The 17,411-nt window shown below is 40.0% G+C and overlaps 1 protein-coding gene and 1 pseudogene across 1 annotated transcript in view; one reads left to right on the plus strand and one right to left on the minus strand.

Annotated features, from left to right (window-relative positions):
* Positions 1-1,892: 1,892 nt before the first annotated feature.
* LOC110576989 lies at positions 1,893-2,438 on the minus strand (annotated as a pseudogene).
* Positions 2,439-5,729: 3,291 nt separating this feature from the next.
* SMCHD1 (structural maintenance of chromosomes flexible hinge domain containing 1) overlaps positions 5,730-17,411 on the plus strand; it is a 145,621-nt gene continuing 133,939 nt past the window's right edge. Inside the window, exons 1-3 of the mRNA XM_021686043.1 lie at positions 5,730-5,952; positions 14,118-14,193; positions 15,073-15,234. Of these exons, the coding sequence (XP_021541718.1) occupies positions 5,776-5,952; positions 14,118-14,193; positions 15,073-15,234 (415 nt within the window). The 5' untranslated portion in view covers positions 5,730-5,775. The remainder of the gene's footprint in view (positions 5,953-14,117; positions 14,194-15,072; positions 15,235-17,411) is intronic.

Genomic DNA, 17,411 nt, shown 5'->3' on the forward strand with positions numbered 1-17,411 from the left:
TTTCCTTCTTTTTTAAAAAATTTAAATTCAATTAACATATAGTGTATTATTAGTTTCCGAGGTAGAGGTCAGTGATTCATCAGTCTTATATAACACCCAGTGCTCAATACATCATGTGCCCTTCTTAATGTCCATCACCCAGTTACCCCATCCCCACATTCCCCTTGCTCTTTATTTTCTAGGTATTTTTATTTGAGGAGAATTTATCTTCATCCACAAATCCTAACAAGCCTGTATTTCCAGCCCCCCTCCCTTCTTTCTGGCAACTATCCTTGATCTATAATATATTACCAAACTGGTCTCATCACAGTACACAGATAACAGCACCAACCACCAAATCAGCAGGGATTTCCACAAGCATCCCTCTATTGCGGGGGGCTACTCAGGAGTTTGGCTATGTGACTAGCTTTGACCAATGACATCAGCAAACGTAATGCAAGTGGAGCTTTGGTAGGCACTTGCACATTAGAACCTTTTCTTTCGAGATTCTGTGACAGCCAAGTGAGAAAACCAAGCTATCCTATTAGAGATGCCTAACAGGAGAGAACGGAGCTTCAGTTCTCGATAGCCTCAGCTGCCAGCTATGTGAATGAGACCGTCATGGACCATTCAACCCCATGCAAGCTGCCAGGGGACTGCTGCTGTGTATGTGATCTCAGGTGAGGCCAGCAGAACTGCCCAGTGAAGCTCAGCCCAAATTTCAGAATCATGAGCAAACACATGGTTTCTGTTTGAAGCCACTAAGTTTTTTAAAATGGAAAACCATCTACTGACCACTGGTCACCAATATTTACAATGAAGTAAGCAATCAATACACAGTTGGATAACATTCTGATTACTATAAAGTTACCGTTTCTCCAGACTTCTGCTGAACCAGTATCACAAACATTGAAAAGAATGAGGCTGCATGTAAGGAATGGGTTGGGTAAAGAAAAAACACACAAATCAATAGTTTAAATTACAAAAGTTTGTTTGCTCATTTATGCTAGCAGGTCCGAAACAGCAACATTTCTAATCATCGGATTGGTTTCCACAAATCCTGATCTTTTAGTCAGTATAGCACAAGGATTTCAACCTTTCGTAAAGGAATGGTTCTCTAGGGGGAACTTTGAATGCCCATTTAACCAAGTCTTGTTTGGCTTATTAAAACACATCATTTGTTTAGTCTCCTCTGAGTGGGAAGGTTGTTGGGAGTGGTAAAATTTTTCCTCAGGAAGTTTTGCAAATAAACTGCTGCACTAATATAATTATAGATATAGATAGGAATTGTGATAAGTCTACTTTAAATTCTCCAATTAAAATGGTTTTTATTTAAATTGTCCAATTAATTGTAGAATCATCTACTTGCTTGAAGTTTTATGGCTTCAGGAAAATTTTCCATTTCCCTTGAGGTAATCTATTTCTTGCTTTTCTCAGAAAGATGGCATCCCAGAAATAATATGGACTTACCCATGATTGTGAAATGACATTTTCGTTTTGGTGAATGTAAAAAAGACAAAAACAAAAACCCAACAACAACCATTTACACTTGTATAAATAAACAAACAAAAACCCAGAATGGTCCTTAGCCATTATTGGTTAAACATAAGTTCTGATTGAGTTATGACTATGGAAATTTTTTCTAACATTTAGAAAAACTGCTCTTTAATGAGAGAGAGAGAATAATCTACCATGGTATCATATGTTCTTTTCTGATAAAGGAAGCAACTACAGTAAGCTTTTATTTGTCCAAAGTAACCAGTGCTATTGATGCAAGAAACAAAAACAACCCAACAATTCCTTTGATACTATTCAAAATAAACAGATTAAATTTGATTTTCATTAGAATATAGTTATTCACATGAATGCGTCATAGAACCAAGACCCATACATATATATATGAATATGAATGGTTATTGAGCATCTTCCGGACAAGAATGCAAAGTTTCTCTCTCTTTATAAAAAGCAGTTACAATTTGAGGACACTTCATGTTTGCCTCTTTTGCCAGCACCATGTCTGTCTCATCTGCATCTCTGTTTCATGAGAAAGATTAACTCTCCGCTGCTGTGACACTATTTGTTCAGGACAAAGACCACTGGCAAAGTGTCTTGTTTTGTCAGCAGCATCTCTTTTCTTCTTTGATTTGCTGTCATCAGATTCACTGTCAGATAAATATTTTCTTTTTGTCCTATCTTTTTCTTTAACAACTTTTTCAGAATTAAGAACTAGTTTGATTAACTCTGGATGATCTAAATTTTCTTCAGGTTTTCAAGTATTGTCAGAATTTGTAAATCTCTTCCATTTAAGAAAGTACTTCACCTTCCCGTTCTCTACACATTGGTACAGTGCTTTTTCCATCACCAAAGCTTCAGGCTCTTCAACTTCAGGCTCTTCAACTCTTACTCCTTCCATCTGTTTCTTTCCCATTTTTTTGCAATGTAGCTTTATTGGAGGCCATTTTTAATTGTGGAGTTGAAGAATTATATTACTCACTGCCTCCAGGAGGTCTAGTCTGGGTTTGTGGCATTTCAGATTATGGGGCCCACACCCCAGGAGGAGGACCATGGAGAGCTGTGCAAGAGGCCACTTAGTTTTGGGTGTAGGTTGTTATGCAGCTATAGGTAACTGATACAGGGACACTTATACTCTATATTTTAAGATGGCTAATGAAAATAAAAATCGAGTTAGTTGAAGAGAACTAGTTGTGGTACTGGGTTATTTCAAACTTATTTTTTTATTTTTTTAAAGATTTTATTTATTTATTTGAGAGAGAGAATGAGAGAGAGGGAGAGCAGGAGAGGGGGGCAGGTCAGAGGGAGAAGTAGACTCCCTGCTGAGCAGGGAGCCGGACGCGGGACTCGATCCCGGGACTCCAGGATCATGACCTGAGCCGAAGGCAGTCGCCCAACCAACTGAGCCACCCAGGCGCCCTTACTTTTTTTTTTTTTTTAAAGATTTTCTTTGTTTATTTGACAGAGAGAGAGAGAGAGTGAGAGCAGGAACACAAGCAGGGGGAGTGGGAGAGGGCGAAGCAGGCTTCCTGCTGAGCAGGGAGCCCAACGTGGGGCTCGATCCCAGAACCCTGGGATTATGACCTGAGCAGAAGGCAGATGCTTAACAACCAAGCCACCCAGGCAGCCCATCAAACTTTTTTCAAATTGAATAAAGAACAAACTCATATTTTTTTTGTTTTTTAAAGATTTTATTTATTTATTTGACACAGAGAGAGATTAAGCACAAGTAGGCAGAGCGGCAGGCAGAGGGAGAGGGAGAAGTAGGCCCCCTGCGGAGCAGGGAGCCCGATGCAGGGCTGATCCCAGGACCCTGGGATCATGATCCGAGCCGAAGGCAGATGCCCAACTGACTGAGCCACCCAGGCGTCCCTCATCTTTCTTTCTTGATAAAGCTATCTGAAGAGTTTCGCTCTGAGAACAAGTGAATGGAAAATGGTTCTGAGGCTGTTCAGATCACCACACTGGCGCATAAGACTGATTCAGACTTGACCTCTAAGAAGATACTATTAATGCTTCCACCAATGGTTGCCCATAATATTGTAGTATACTTCTCTGGCAGTTTTCTCTCTCTCCTCTTGGCAATTATCTTGAAATCTCTTCTAAAGATATGAAAAGTTTGTTTGTATCCACCTATATGTGCAATTTGGAATTACTGTACAGAGAAATGAGAAATTGCCCTGATGATGAACTGGACCTAGTCTCAATTTGATGAAATAGTAAGGCAATTCATTTTACCCATTAACTAAGAATTTTACCCAATTTGGTTTTTTTCTTGAGCCATTTAAATCAAAGACTATTACATAATGGGATAGAAGGAAAAGGTCCCACATGAATTTGAGAGGTAAAACATGAGACATCAAAGCAATCCCATAAGAATTGGAGGTTACTTTGGTCTGTCTTTCCCTACTTCTCCCTTCAGTTACATGAACAGCATTTGGCCACAACTTGCCTCTTGCCAATTTTATTCTTCACCATCCACTGCTCCATTTTCCCCACTTCCAGCCCTAATTACGTTCTGCAGACATACATGCCTTCACACTCTTGTTCCTACTGTGTTCTACCTTAAATAGCATACATGTCTAGCCACTCCCCTCCCCCAGGATTCTGGAACATCTTTATATGGACAAGCAAATCTAAGTTTCTAACATACACCAGTGATAAGAATCTATCTATATAACTAACCATGAAGGTCTTTTCAAAACTAGTAAAACAGAAAATATACTAAATAATTACCCATTGGAGAATCGAAAAATCCCTCAGTCTGCTACCTTGGGCTTAGCGAATTTACATGTCACTCTCAAGTACAAAATATTCACTAGATATTTTTAAGAAATGGGGGCACCTGGGTGGCTCAGCCGTTAAGCGTCTGCCTTCTGCTCAGGTCATGATCCCAGGGTCCTGGGATCCAGCCCCACATGGGGCTCCTTGCTCTGCGGGAAGCCTGCTTCTCCCTCTCCCACTCCCCCTGCTTGTGTTCCCTCTCTCCTGGTGTCTCTGTCAAATAAATAAAATCTTAAAAAGAAAAAAAAAAAGAAATGGAAAGTAAATGACTAAACGAGTCCTCCCAACAATGACAGTTTTATTTGTTGAGTTAGGGCACTACGCGCCCATGGTAAGGATATTTAATGAAACGCAATAAAGGCTTTTACCCAACGAGTACTGTATGTTAAGTATTTTGCTAAAATCATCTAACTTAATCCTTTGGCGTAGGTGTTCTAATTCACAATTTTTATCAACATGACAACAGCTGTGGAGGTAAGGTCAATGCAGTGAGAAGGTTTAGACACGGAGCCACTTCAGGACCCTCGGAGGCCCCCCGAGGGAGGCCACAGTGACGTCACAGCATCTCGGTTCGGACGTTCTCAGGGACAAGCTTTGTCTCGGTGGCCCACATTGGAGCCCACATAAAACCACTAGCAAAGGAGGTGGAAGAGGCGGCCCAGGGTGTCCAGGCGTCTATTTTCTCCGCGTGGGGACACACGTGCTCGCTACGGAGGAAATCCCACCCAGCGAGGCCCGCCGGCCTGAAGCTTCCCGCCGCCGCATTCCCGCGACCGGGCGCGGGGCAGCATCCCTGGCTCGGGCACCACCACCGCGGCGCCAGGAGCTCGAGGCCAGGCAGATTCGGTCGGGGGTCACGTTGAGGCTGGAAGGTACCAGGACCCTGACCGCCAGCACAAAACAACCACTCCGAAGACGCCCCGCCGCGGGGCTTGGCACTAGCTCTCCTTCCTAGGCTTTGGGTCTCCCCTCAAGAGCGCAGGCGCCCGCAAGGAACCGCGCTTCCCTCGCAACTTCTCGAGGGCGAGAGGGGCGGGCCCTGGGCGGCGGGCGCTGAAGCCCCGCCCCGCCCGCGCGGCCTGCCGGATTCGCCCCGCCTCCTCTGCGCGGCGGACGGCCCTTCTTCCTTCTGCGCCACAGTCCGGGGCGGCGGCCCTGGTCCGGGGCCCAGCTGCGAAGTTTTCGTGGGAGGGGGCGGGCGCGGGTCCGGGCCCTACGAAGAGCGCGCTGCGCGCCCCCTTCTCCCCGGGAGCGACGGGCCGCGGAAGTGACGTGTGCACGAGCAGGAGCTCGTTTGAATCGGTTCCCGGGTGATCCTCGCGCCTGCCGCTGCTCGGCCGCCGCCTCCGCCGCTGAGGGAGGAGCTGCAGCGCGCCGGGCTAGAGGCCTCGCACCGCCCCGGGGGCTGGAGCTGAGGAGGGCCGCGCGGAGTCCGCACCTCGGCCCTGAGCGCGGCCGCGGTAGACGCCGGCGCTGCTGTTTTTTCTCTTTTCCCCCAATATGGCAGCGGCGGGCGGCGGCGGGCCCTCGGTGGGGACCGGAGAGGACGGCGGAGGCGACGGCTGCAGGACGGTGTACTTGTTTGACCGGCGCGAGAAGGAGTCCGAGCTCGGGGACCGGGTGCTGCAGGTCGAGGAGCGTTCGGACTACGCAAGGTTCCGCGCCTCTGTGTGTCAGGTACGCGAAGGGGCAAAGGAGGGATGCGCGGGTAGAGTTTGGGTTGGGAGGGTGACGAGACACTCAAGTTGCTCACCAGGGGCAATAAACCTGTCACCTGGCCCTAGTTCTGCGGCCTTGGCTTCTCTCTCCCGGGTGCCCGCCATGCCTGTGGCCCGGCGACTGGAAGCTTTGGGCCGGTCCCAGCCTCGGCCTGGGAGTGCGGAGCCAGCATCTCCGTGGGCCTCCCCCTGCCCTTTTACGGGGTCGGGGTGGGGTGAGGATTTCATACCTCGGGCTTAATTGGCCCGTGGCGACCTTAGTACTCTAAGGCCTTAGTACTCTAAATTCATCTTCCAGTAGGGAAAGCCACTTGTGTCTCTTCGTGTGGAACTTTTTAAAAAATACGAGCGCAGAGTTAGAACCCGATGGCTCTGTTAGGAGTGTTGCGATGGTTCAGAGGTCTGAAATTCCTGGAGTCGATTGACCTCAGGTTCATGAAATGATACCGTAATTTCCCGGGCCGTCCTGTCAAGGTTTATGGGCCCGCCCTTGGCGGGGTCCTTCCGTAGTGAAAACACTTGTCCCAGTTAGCTTCGCAGGTGGAAGCTGCCCTTCTGGTTTTCTGAACCCTAGCCCTTGAGAGTTTTAGAACTAACTCGAAAGGTGTCTGTGGGTAGCTGTGGAACACCAAAGAAGGGTGTGTATGCCTGAGTGTGTGTGTATATATATGTGTGAGAGATATGTATGTGTGAATATATATATATATTTGTGATATATATCTCCACTGTATTAGTTTGCTTTAAAAATTAATAACTACAGGGGCGCCTGGGTGGCTCAGATGGTTAAGCGTCTGCCTTCGGCTTAGGTCATGATCCCAGGGTCCTGGGATCGAGTCCCGCATCGGGCTCCCTGCTCTGCGGGGAGCCTGCTTCTCCCTCTGCCTCTGCCTCTCTCTCTCTCTCTGACTCTCATGAATAAATAAATAAAACATTAAAAAAAAAGAAAAAAGAAAAATTAATAACTACGTAGGAAAACCTACTTTAAACTGTGAAGAATTTTATAAGTAGGAGGTGGAGGTGGTGCCTGAGCTTTAAAGAAGGGATACAGTCCTGTGCAGCGTTAACCACATGGGTTCATTTTAAGCTACAAAGAACACTTAGCTTCCAAGGAAAGAGAACTTTGTGTGAAGCATTGTTTTAAATTGATTAGACTGATGATTTAGTACTGTTCTAGACATGTAACTCTGTAGTTGCTGAAATAATTGAAATCAAGACCCATAGAATAAAAGGGACTTGGGAGCAAGGACCTTGGGTTTGTTCACAACTGTATTCCCACTGTCTAGAACTGTGCCTGGCACATGGTAAATGTCGAAATTACAATGAATGAATGAGTGAAGCGAAAAATGTATAAAGAGTGAATTCATTCTATGCCTGGATATAGCATATTCCTATGTATATATGAAAACTGAATGAGTGCTCATCTTTTTTTGATGAGTGTTTTCTATTCAAAACCATACCAGAAAAAAGGGAAACCCTTTATGTTTATTATTTTTATTGTTAAAAAGATCAGCAAATTAAAATACGGAACTGGAGGGGAAAAAAGTAAACCTTTTCTTCACTGTAAAATTTATAACTGCTGGTAGCACTTGGGGTTATTTCTTTGTATCCTTACCCCAATTTTTTTATAGCTATTTTTTCACTTAATATTGTTAGTATTTTTCTATTTTAATGCAAGTCTTCATAATCAAAGTTTGAAATGGTTTGTTTAGTACCACTGTTTACATAACCAAATCCCTTCTTTTTTTTTTTTTTTTTTTAAATTTATTTATTTGAGAGAGAGAGAATGAGAGAGAGCAAACACATGAGAGGGGGGAGGGTCAGAGGGAGAAGCAGACTCCCTGCCGAGCAGGGAGCCCGATGTGGGACTCGATCCCGGGACTCCAGGATCATGACCCGAGCCGAAGGCAGTCGCCCAACCAACTGAGCCACCCAGGCGCCCCCAAATCCCTTCTTTTTATTGACATTTACATTACTTTCAATTTTAAGTAATGCCATGATAAACATCTTTGAATAGTAGTCTTTTATGTCTTTTATTTTTCCTTTAGTTTAAGCTCTTGGAAGTGAAATTTCGCCAAGGTCAGGATTATTTTTTAAAGCTCTTGATAGGTATTTTCAGTTTGGTTTTCAAAAAGGTTGTACTAATTTACCCTCCATCTAGAAATAAATTCTCTCTGTGAGAAGTCTCACTAACTGTTAGATAGGGGAAGTATTATTACAGAAGTGGAAACACACTTTTGAAGATGGGTGACTCACTTAAGTCAAACAGATAGTACAGTCTCAAATTAGGATTCAAACCCAAAACCCATATTCTTTCTGCTATATCACTTTGCCTCAAATTAAATTGTAATAGGGAACATATATATTTATTGCATTCTTTCAATATATAGTTTTTAAAGATTTTATTTATTTATTTGAGAGAGAGAGCAAGAGTGTGTGCATGAGCCTGGGGGAGAAGGAGAAGCAGGCTCCCCACAGAGCAGGGAGCTTGAGGTGGCCTCTATCCCAGGACCCCCAGAACACAACCTGAGCTGAAGGCAGACGCTTAACTGACTGAGCCACCCAGGTGCCCCATTCCTTCAATATATTAATTTGAAAACCAAGGAAAATATTTCTTTTGACTAGTTCTTTCTTACTTCTTCCCACTTCTTCCTGCTGGAAGATTCAAAGGTTAAATTTGATTAGAAGTGAGAGTGAAGAACTAGTAAAAAAAAAAAAAAAAAAAATGGAAGGCTAACTTTTTTCAGAGGATTTACTTTTTAAAGCATCATTAGGTTGTATAACCCAATCCCATAACCTTGTTTCCATTACCTACATGAACTACTGAATTAAGTCCAAGGTTATACAGATACTAAACAGTGAAACTGGGATTAGAATCTAGGTCTATTTACTAAATAGACCTATTTACTAAATACTGTTTACTAAAGCCTTCATCTTCTTTGTGTGTGTGTGGTGGGGGGAGGTAAAATAGTGCACTAAATTGAAGCTTTTCATTAGAACTTAAACCAGTAAGTGTCAGTAGTGCTAGAAAGTATAATGGATCCTAAACTGTTATTTGGGGAAAGCTCACCTTGTGGAAAAAGGGAGCAATCAAGAGGAAGGAAGAAGAAAGAGTTTTTAAAAAAAAAGGAAAGAACAGATCTGGAAGAATCCCTTAGACCTGTGATAAGCAGCTATTGACTCACCTGAACCGTTGTGGCCTTGTAGAATCAAAGATTAGAGGATGATTCATTTGGCTAGTTCTTAAGATATATCCAGACATTAAGGGAAGTATGCAAACCTTTCTCTCCATCTCCATATTGAGAAAATGCCTACTTTTTCCTTTGTATGGTTTCACTATACCTTGTGACCCTACCATGGCACTTACGCCATTGTACTAAAAAAAAAAAAAGTCTGTATGGTCTTTGAGGGCAGGAGCCTTACCTAATAGTTGGTTTATAGCTGTTTAGTTACATGAAACACTCTCTTCCTTTAAAAAAAAACTTGTACATAGGGTACATATATTAAAAATTCCAGAAGATAAGGGGTGCCTCGCTGGCTCAATTTGTAGTGCATGTGACTCTTGATCTTGGGGTTGTGGGTTTGAGCCCCATGTTGGTTGCAGAGATTACTTAAAAATAAAATCTTAAAAAAAAATTCAAGACAAGGAAGAAACATAAAAGTAGATATAGGAAGGAATAAAATAGTAACCTGAGGAGAGTTAATAAACTTTGATAATGTCTTACGAATATCTTACACCATTGCTGAGCCATGAAATCAGCTTTGAGTTTCTTAGAGGTCAAAACAAAAGGACAGATGATTTATAGAAAAACTACAGTGTCTATAAAATAAAAACATTCCAAGTGCTAGTGAAGCAAAGCTTTGACTTGAGAAAAATTTCTCCCTAGATTCCTTACAAATCCTGGTAAAATGGACAACATACCTAAAGATAGGAAAGTCTGCTGCTTATTTCCTTTAACGCAAGGTAGGATATATGTATTATTTCGGGTAATGCAAGCTGCTTTAACCACTCAAATTTTTTTTTAGAGATTTCTCACTCAAGTGCGTTATGGGTGTTCCTGGTCTGTGAGTGATTCAGGGACAAAACCATTGGATATAATGTCAAAGGACAAATCATTAAAGGCTAGTTTGCAGAGTTTCAGAGCAGTGCATTGAAGTATATAGTTTCTGACTTAATCCATGGATGAACTTTAAAATATTTGAAGATTTTATGGACTACAATTTAGTTAGCCCTTTATAGATATTTCTTAAAATTGGCTTTTGAGAGAAGTTGGGCAGCAGGTAGTTTGAAGCTGACCTGAAGAGATGGAGGGCAGGTAATTTTTATTACCCATTAAAGGCACTTCCATCTTCATTACCAATTAACCCAGAAAAAGATGGGACCAAAATGTTCTTATAAAAATGAAAAAAACCTAAGCAAGACTTTTTTCCAGATAGAATGTTATCCTGCTTTCATATACAGAAAGACAGAGGAGGTATATCTAGTCAAGGCCAGGTTAATACAAACACATGAAAGACTTTAGTTTATGTCTGATAAGATAGAATTTAGACTAAAAATATGGAGAGAAAAGGGTATGCCATCTTGAACAAAAGCATAATGAATAATTAAAAAATTTAATTTATATTTGTCAAATATCAAAGCTTAAATATTTGGAAAAATTATGAATTCAAGAAAATTTTTATATAGAATTATAGGTAAAGAAAAAAGATAGCTTAGTATCTTAATTGAGTAATAACTGATTAATGGAGAAGAATGTATGGAATAATTAGATATAAATACTTTTCAGATATATGTAGTTTTTTTTTTAAGATTTTATTTATTTATTTGACAGAGAGAGACACAGAGAGGGAACACAAGCAGGGGGAGTGGGAGAGGGAGAAGCAGGCTTCCCATGGAGTGGGGAGCCCGATGCAGGGCTTGATCCCAGGACCTTGGGATCATGACCTGAGCTGAAGGCAGATGCTTCAACGACTGAGCCACCCGGGCGCCCCCAGATATATGTAGGTCTTAAAAATTCAACTTGGCACATAGTTTTTTCAGTAACTGTAAGAACAAATTTTGTTTTACAGGATATATAAGCACATGATCTAACAATTGGGACACTGTAGAAATAAGGTAGTACTAGCTAAAAAAATACTCAATGCACAAAACGCTAATAAAGTTCTGTAAAAAGTTTTTATTTGTTAAACAAGTACAGTTTTATTCCCCATCAGATTACATCCATAGCTTCATTTCTGTAGGATGGAATTACATGGGAGAGGATTATCTTTTTTTTTTTCTTTGAAGATTTTATTTATTTATTTGACAGAGAGAGACACAGTGAGAGAGGGAATACAAGCAGGGGGAGTGGGAGAGGCAGAAGCAGGCTTCCCGCGGAGCAGGGAGCCTGATGCGGGACTCTATCCCAGGACCCTGGGATCATGACCTGAGCTGAAGGCAGACCCTTAACGACTGAGCCACCCAGGTGCCCCGGGAGATGATTATCTTTAGTTTTAGTGAAGTATATCAGATTGCGCTTCCGGTATGGTTTTACTGATTTTCATTCTTCTCAGCAGTGGGTAAGGTTCAGTGTCCCAATATGGAGGCCTATACTTTATATTATCAGGACTTAAAATTTTTGCCAGTCTCATGGGAATAATAAGTTATTTTAATTTCTCTAATAACTGGTGAAGATGAGCATCTTTTCATATTTTCTAGTTTTTTTCCTTTATGGCTTGCATTTTTTACATATTTTCAGAAATCCTTTTCGCTACTCAAAATTATTCTCCTATGTTTTCCTCTAAAATTTTGGGTTAATATGCAGCGTCTTTAATTCTCTTGGAATTTCTTTTTGTGTATGTTGAGATGGGGATCTTATTTTACCTATTTTTATGCAGTTAACTAGGTGTTTCAATATCATTCATTGAAATTATTCTTTCCCCACCAGTTTATAATGTCACCTCCTATTTGCCAAGATCTCCATGTATATATATGTGGGTCTGTTTCAGGATCCACTGTTCTCTTCCATTGATCTATTATAGTATATTTTACATTACAAATTTTTTCTTATAAAATACTTCAAACATCTATAAAGAGATAATAGTATAATGAGCCCACATTAACTCATCATCCAGATTCAATAGTTACCAAGTATTTACCACACAAGCATCATTTTTGTCTTTTTGGTTCTTGATTCACTTTGCTCCTGTATATTTCACATGCATTTCTGTGATCGTACCATCAAAATTAACATCTTAAAATATTATATAATAGCTTAGTCCATATTCAGATACCTGTCTCAAAATGTCTTTTTAATGTATTTAAATCAGGATTCCAACTGGGTCCTCAAATGTTGAATTTGGTTTTTTTTATGTGTCTTAATTCTTTTAAAATTGAGAGCATTTAAGCAAAACCCTCTTTTCCAGTCTCTTTATTTTTCCTGACATTGGCTTGTTGAAGAATCAAGTAGGTTTTTTTTTTTTTTTAAGATTTTATTTATTTATATGACAGAGGACAGTGAGAGAGGGAACACAAGCAGGGGGACGGGAGAGGGAGAAGCAGACTTCCTGCTGAACAGGGAGCCCGATGCGGGGCTCGATCCCAGAACCCTGGGATCATGACCTGAGCCAAAGGCAGACGTTTAACGACTGGGCCACCCAGGCGCCCCTAGGTTTTTCTTTAATATTGCACATTCTGGATTGTCTTTGCTCCTTTATGGTGTAACTTGTTCTAGCTCCATATAGCCTGTAAACAAGTTATTTTTAAAGGTTTATAAACAAAATTTAGGTTCAACTTCTTTGAGGTATGGAGGCAAAGAATACTTCATAGGTGGTGCTGGTATTTTATGTCCTATCATATCAAGAAGCATGTAATAACTAGATATTTCTCCCACCCTTAGCAATGCTAAGGTCATATTAGTGGGATTCTGGTAGTTTCAGCTGGATTCCTTCATAATAAAAGTTTGAGCTGATGGTTCATCTATTGATGGTGGTACTCTGATTGCCATTCCTCTTACATTTATTAGCTACAGTTCTCTAAAGAACAGCTTTGCCTCATCAGAGTAGAACCATTTGGTTACCTCTAACTGTAGTTGGTACAAAAAAGCAGGATAAATGCTTTATTCTTTCTCTTCAATTAGTGTTCAGAGTTAGGAGTTGGTGCCTTAATTAGTTTCAGTGGGAACCAATAAGGTTTAGTATAGCTATTGAAGATTCAGGTATCATTAGTCTAGATTTCTTTTAGTTGTCTTTGGTGGTAAGGCTGGTCTAAGATTAGTCCATCATTACCTGAAGCAGAAGTTGGTCTTTTCACTTACCTGTACATTGTTGTTTAAATTTAGAAAGAGTGTATGTCTTTTAATTTTAAAGATCTATAAAATTTTAATGAAAACGTTAACTCTTTTCTAATTCTCATTTTTTGATTAGTTGTAAAATTTCAGTTTTTTTGTGTTCATTGGACATTCATTTGTATTTTCTCCTTTTGATTGTTCATCACTTTTTGCTCTTTCTCTTTGTTGATCTTCATCTTGTTTTATGAAGGCTTTTTGTTTTCTAAGGATGCTAACTCTGTCTCCTGTTGCAATTCCCTTTCATAATTTATAATTTGCCTTAATTTTTAAGAGTTACTCTGTTGGAAGGGGTCATAACAGATAAAAAATTCTTTAATACAGAAAATCCTGCATAGCATGGCTGTCCTTATCTTAGTGTTATAAAATATTAACTTCTATTTTTTTCTAGTAGTTTTGTTTTTACATATTTAAATATTTAATCTATATGAACAGAAGTGTTAATGATTTGCTCCAAATAAGTTTACTTATGTATTGATGTGAAATAGCATGCCTTTTGCCTAAGAGGTCCTGTTCATATTAAAACCTTTTAGAAAATGTTCCACCTAATCATCATGTTCCTAGGTGGCTTATATGCAAGTAGCAGAAAAGACAACCTTGTTAAGCAAATGGGTAATTAATAGAGTTGTGCTTAATTATGCAAAGAAAAAATTTTAAAGTATCGAGACTTAGATTTTTTAGGTAAGTGTAGTAATTGTTATAAAATTATGATATACTATCAATATTTTCATTCTTATAAACTTGAATGGCATATTTATTTCCTTTGTGTAATAATTGATTTTATTCCTATTATTTTGGATAGACACTTGGCATTTCACCTGAAGAGAAATTTGTTATTACAACAACAAGTAGGAAAGAAATTACCTGTGATAATTTTGGTAAGCAGTGTTTAATTGATGCCTTTATATTTAATATGTTCTAGTACCTCATAGGGCAGTAACTATTTCCTTACACAGATAAGTATCTAAAACTATTGACAATTTTGGTTACTTTCTTGGGATGGAGGGGCAAATATGTGTGCAGTTTGTGCAGAGATCATGTTTTTTTCTTTTTCTTTTTCCTTTTTTTTTTTTAAGATTTATTTATTTATTTTAGAGAGCTCACAAGTTCAAGTAGGGGGAGGAGAGAATCTCCAGCAGACTTTCCACAGAGTGCATAGAGCCCGACTTGGGGCTCGATCTCACCACCCTGAGATCGTGACCTGAGCTGAAATCAAGTCAGATGCTTAACAGACTGAGCCACCCAGGTGCCCCGAGGTCATATTTTTAAAACAAGATTATAGAAATGTAGTTATCAGTTACGGCTGCAGAAGATGAGATGTTGTGCAACACCTGGACACATTTTTTTTACATGGGCCCTCAAGAAGTTGATTCTCAGGAACTTGGATTCTTCCATTATATTTTTTTATCTGATTAGATTCCAGGACATTGCAGGTTTTCATGCATGATTCCTTTTGAGTTTAATCCTACTTCTGCGTTCATGTTAACGCCACTCTAATGCAGTTCCTCATCTGATTTCCTGTGATAGTTTAACTTGTTAAGAATTGAGTGTTTCAGATGAGTGGAAGTATTTGGGCCTGTTCCACTGTACTATCCTTAATAAAACACAACTGAATTTATAGATAGATCCATTGTTCTAGGGTTTGCCTGTATCATCTTTAAAGATATCTTATAGATATAATTTGCATATTTAAAATTAAAAATCCATTGTGTTTCTCATGCTAGTGTAGTGCTTAAGATATTACTTCTTAATTACAGATGACACTGTTAAAGATGGAGTCACTCTATACCTGCTACAGTCAGTCAATCAGTTACTACTAACAGCTACAAAAGAACGAATTGACTTCCTACCTCACTATGACACACTGGTTAAAAGTGGCATGTATGAATATTATGCAAGTGAAGGACAAAATCCTTTGCGTAAGTATTACATTTATACTAATTTTGACAAACTATTACTCTCTTTTATCCCTTGACCACATGTTATATTCCTTCACTGTTTAAAAATTCTTTCTACTTTAATTAGAAGATTATGACCAGTCATTGTGAACTTCCTTACTTCAGCCTCTTCATCACAATGTTTCTTTTTCTATCTAAGTCATCTTGAGAGTAAAGATACCTCTCCTTTAAAACTAATCTATTATAATTCATTGCATTTTAACTCATAAGAAATGTACTTACCTATCTTTCCATCTCCTGTGTACTCTGATCTATTCTTCCTGGCCTCCTGTAGATGTCTCCCAGTTGAGAAAATATTTTTCTTACCTTGCAAATTTGTATAGCTGAACTACACAAGTAAGTGGCTTGTGTTCTGGTCTCCATTTCTTTATTATTTCTTTCCACCTTTACTTCTGATAAGTTTTTATCCTACCTTTGGACTGTTTGCTAGTGATCTTTACAAATAACTTGATTTAGAGAGTCTTTTCTATTTTTTTTTGAAGATTTTATTTATTTGGCACACAGAGAGAGAGAGAACACAAGCAGGGGGAACGGCAGGCAGGCAGAGGGAGAGGGAGAAGCAGGCTCTCCGGCGAGCAAGGAGCCCGATGTGTGGCTCGATCCCAGGACCCTGGGATCATGACCTGAGCCGAAGGCAGCCGCTTAACCAGCTGAGCCACCCAGGAGCCCCTTAGAGAGTCTTTTCTGCCTGGACCCTGCCAAAGTGTTTAATACTACTTAGATGTTCATTATAAACTTCCTTACTAAACATATTTTTTCTTAACGGTGTATGCATTATGGTTGGTAGGAAATTAGAAGACGTAGATAAGCAGAAAGGACATAAAGAACATCATATCTCTTCCACCTAGATAGGACCACCACTTATACTTTGGTGTTTATCGTTTCAGACCTTTTTATATATTTTTTCTTTTTTACTGGTTTTATGTGGAGCATACTTCTTTAACCTACTTTTTTGTTTACAATAAAAGGAACATCTTTAGTCCATGTGTATTTGTTTTTAGTGTTTACATAGTATTTATATAACAAATTTCTTTGAACAGTGTTCTTTTAGACATTTAGGTTGTTTTCAGTCTTTTTTATTGTTACACATGACTGAATATTCTTTTGTCTAAATCCTTGTATACATCCTCACCATAAGACTAGTGGTATTACTATCAGCTGCTGTGCCAGGCACCATGCCAAGTTCTTTATGAACATTATCTCATTTAATCCTTAATCCAATGTGGTAAATAATGTTACTAATGACCCTACTTTGCAGAAGAAACTTGAGGCTAAGAGATTTTAGGCAGCTTGACAAAGTCCACCCTGGTAGTTAAGGGTTGGGGCCAAGATTTGAACCCTAGCAGAGGAATTATGGAGCTTGAACTCCTAACCAGTCTACTTATTCCTTATACACAAGAAAGCTCCTATCTTATTTCTCTCATCTTAAAAACATCATACTCTTCTTTCACCAGCTTTTTGCTCCTGTTTACAGCAAAACTCCTCCAAAGAGTTGACTGTATTTACTAACAGCAGTGGTGCTCCTTTTCCCATTCTCTCTTATTCATTCTCTTGTACTTACTCTTTGAGGGTCACCGGTGGCTAAATCCAGTGATCAGCTTTCAGTTCCCTTTTACTCAAGGTATTGACACAATTTATCACTTTTCTTCCTTGATAAAATAATCTTCACTTGGCTTTTGAGAAACCATACTCCGGTTTTGTCTCTACCTCACTGGCTGCCTTCTTTCTGCTCTTCTCTTCCCATCTTTTTCTTTTTTTTTTTAATTGAGTTATAATTGACCTCCCTTCTCAACCTTCTTAATATTGAAGTGCCTCCCAGCTTAGTCCTTGGTCCCTTATCTTCTCTTACTTCCTCAGTGATCTTGTCCAGTGTCATGGTTCTAAATACCATTGTTACGGCAGTGACTCTTCAATGGAGGTGGTAGAGATGGTAATTTTTTTTTTTTTAAAGAATTTATTTATCCACTTAGAGTGTGTGAGTGGGGGAAGGGGCAGAGGGTAAGAGAGCGAGGGAGAATCTCAGGCAGACTCCACGCTCACCATGGAGCCAGACACGAGGCTTATCTCATGACCCTGAGATCATGACATCAGCCAAAATAAAAAATCAGGTGCTTAACTGAGTCATCTAGGTGCCCCAG

This window comes from Neomonachus schauinslandi, chromosome 14 (genome assembly GCF_002201575.2).
Source record: "Neomonachus schauinslandi chromosome 14, ASM220157v2, whole genome shotgun sequence".
Classification (NCBI taxonomy): Eukaryota; Metazoa; Chordata; class Mammalia; order Carnivora; family Phocidae; genus Neomonachus; species Neomonachus schauinslandi.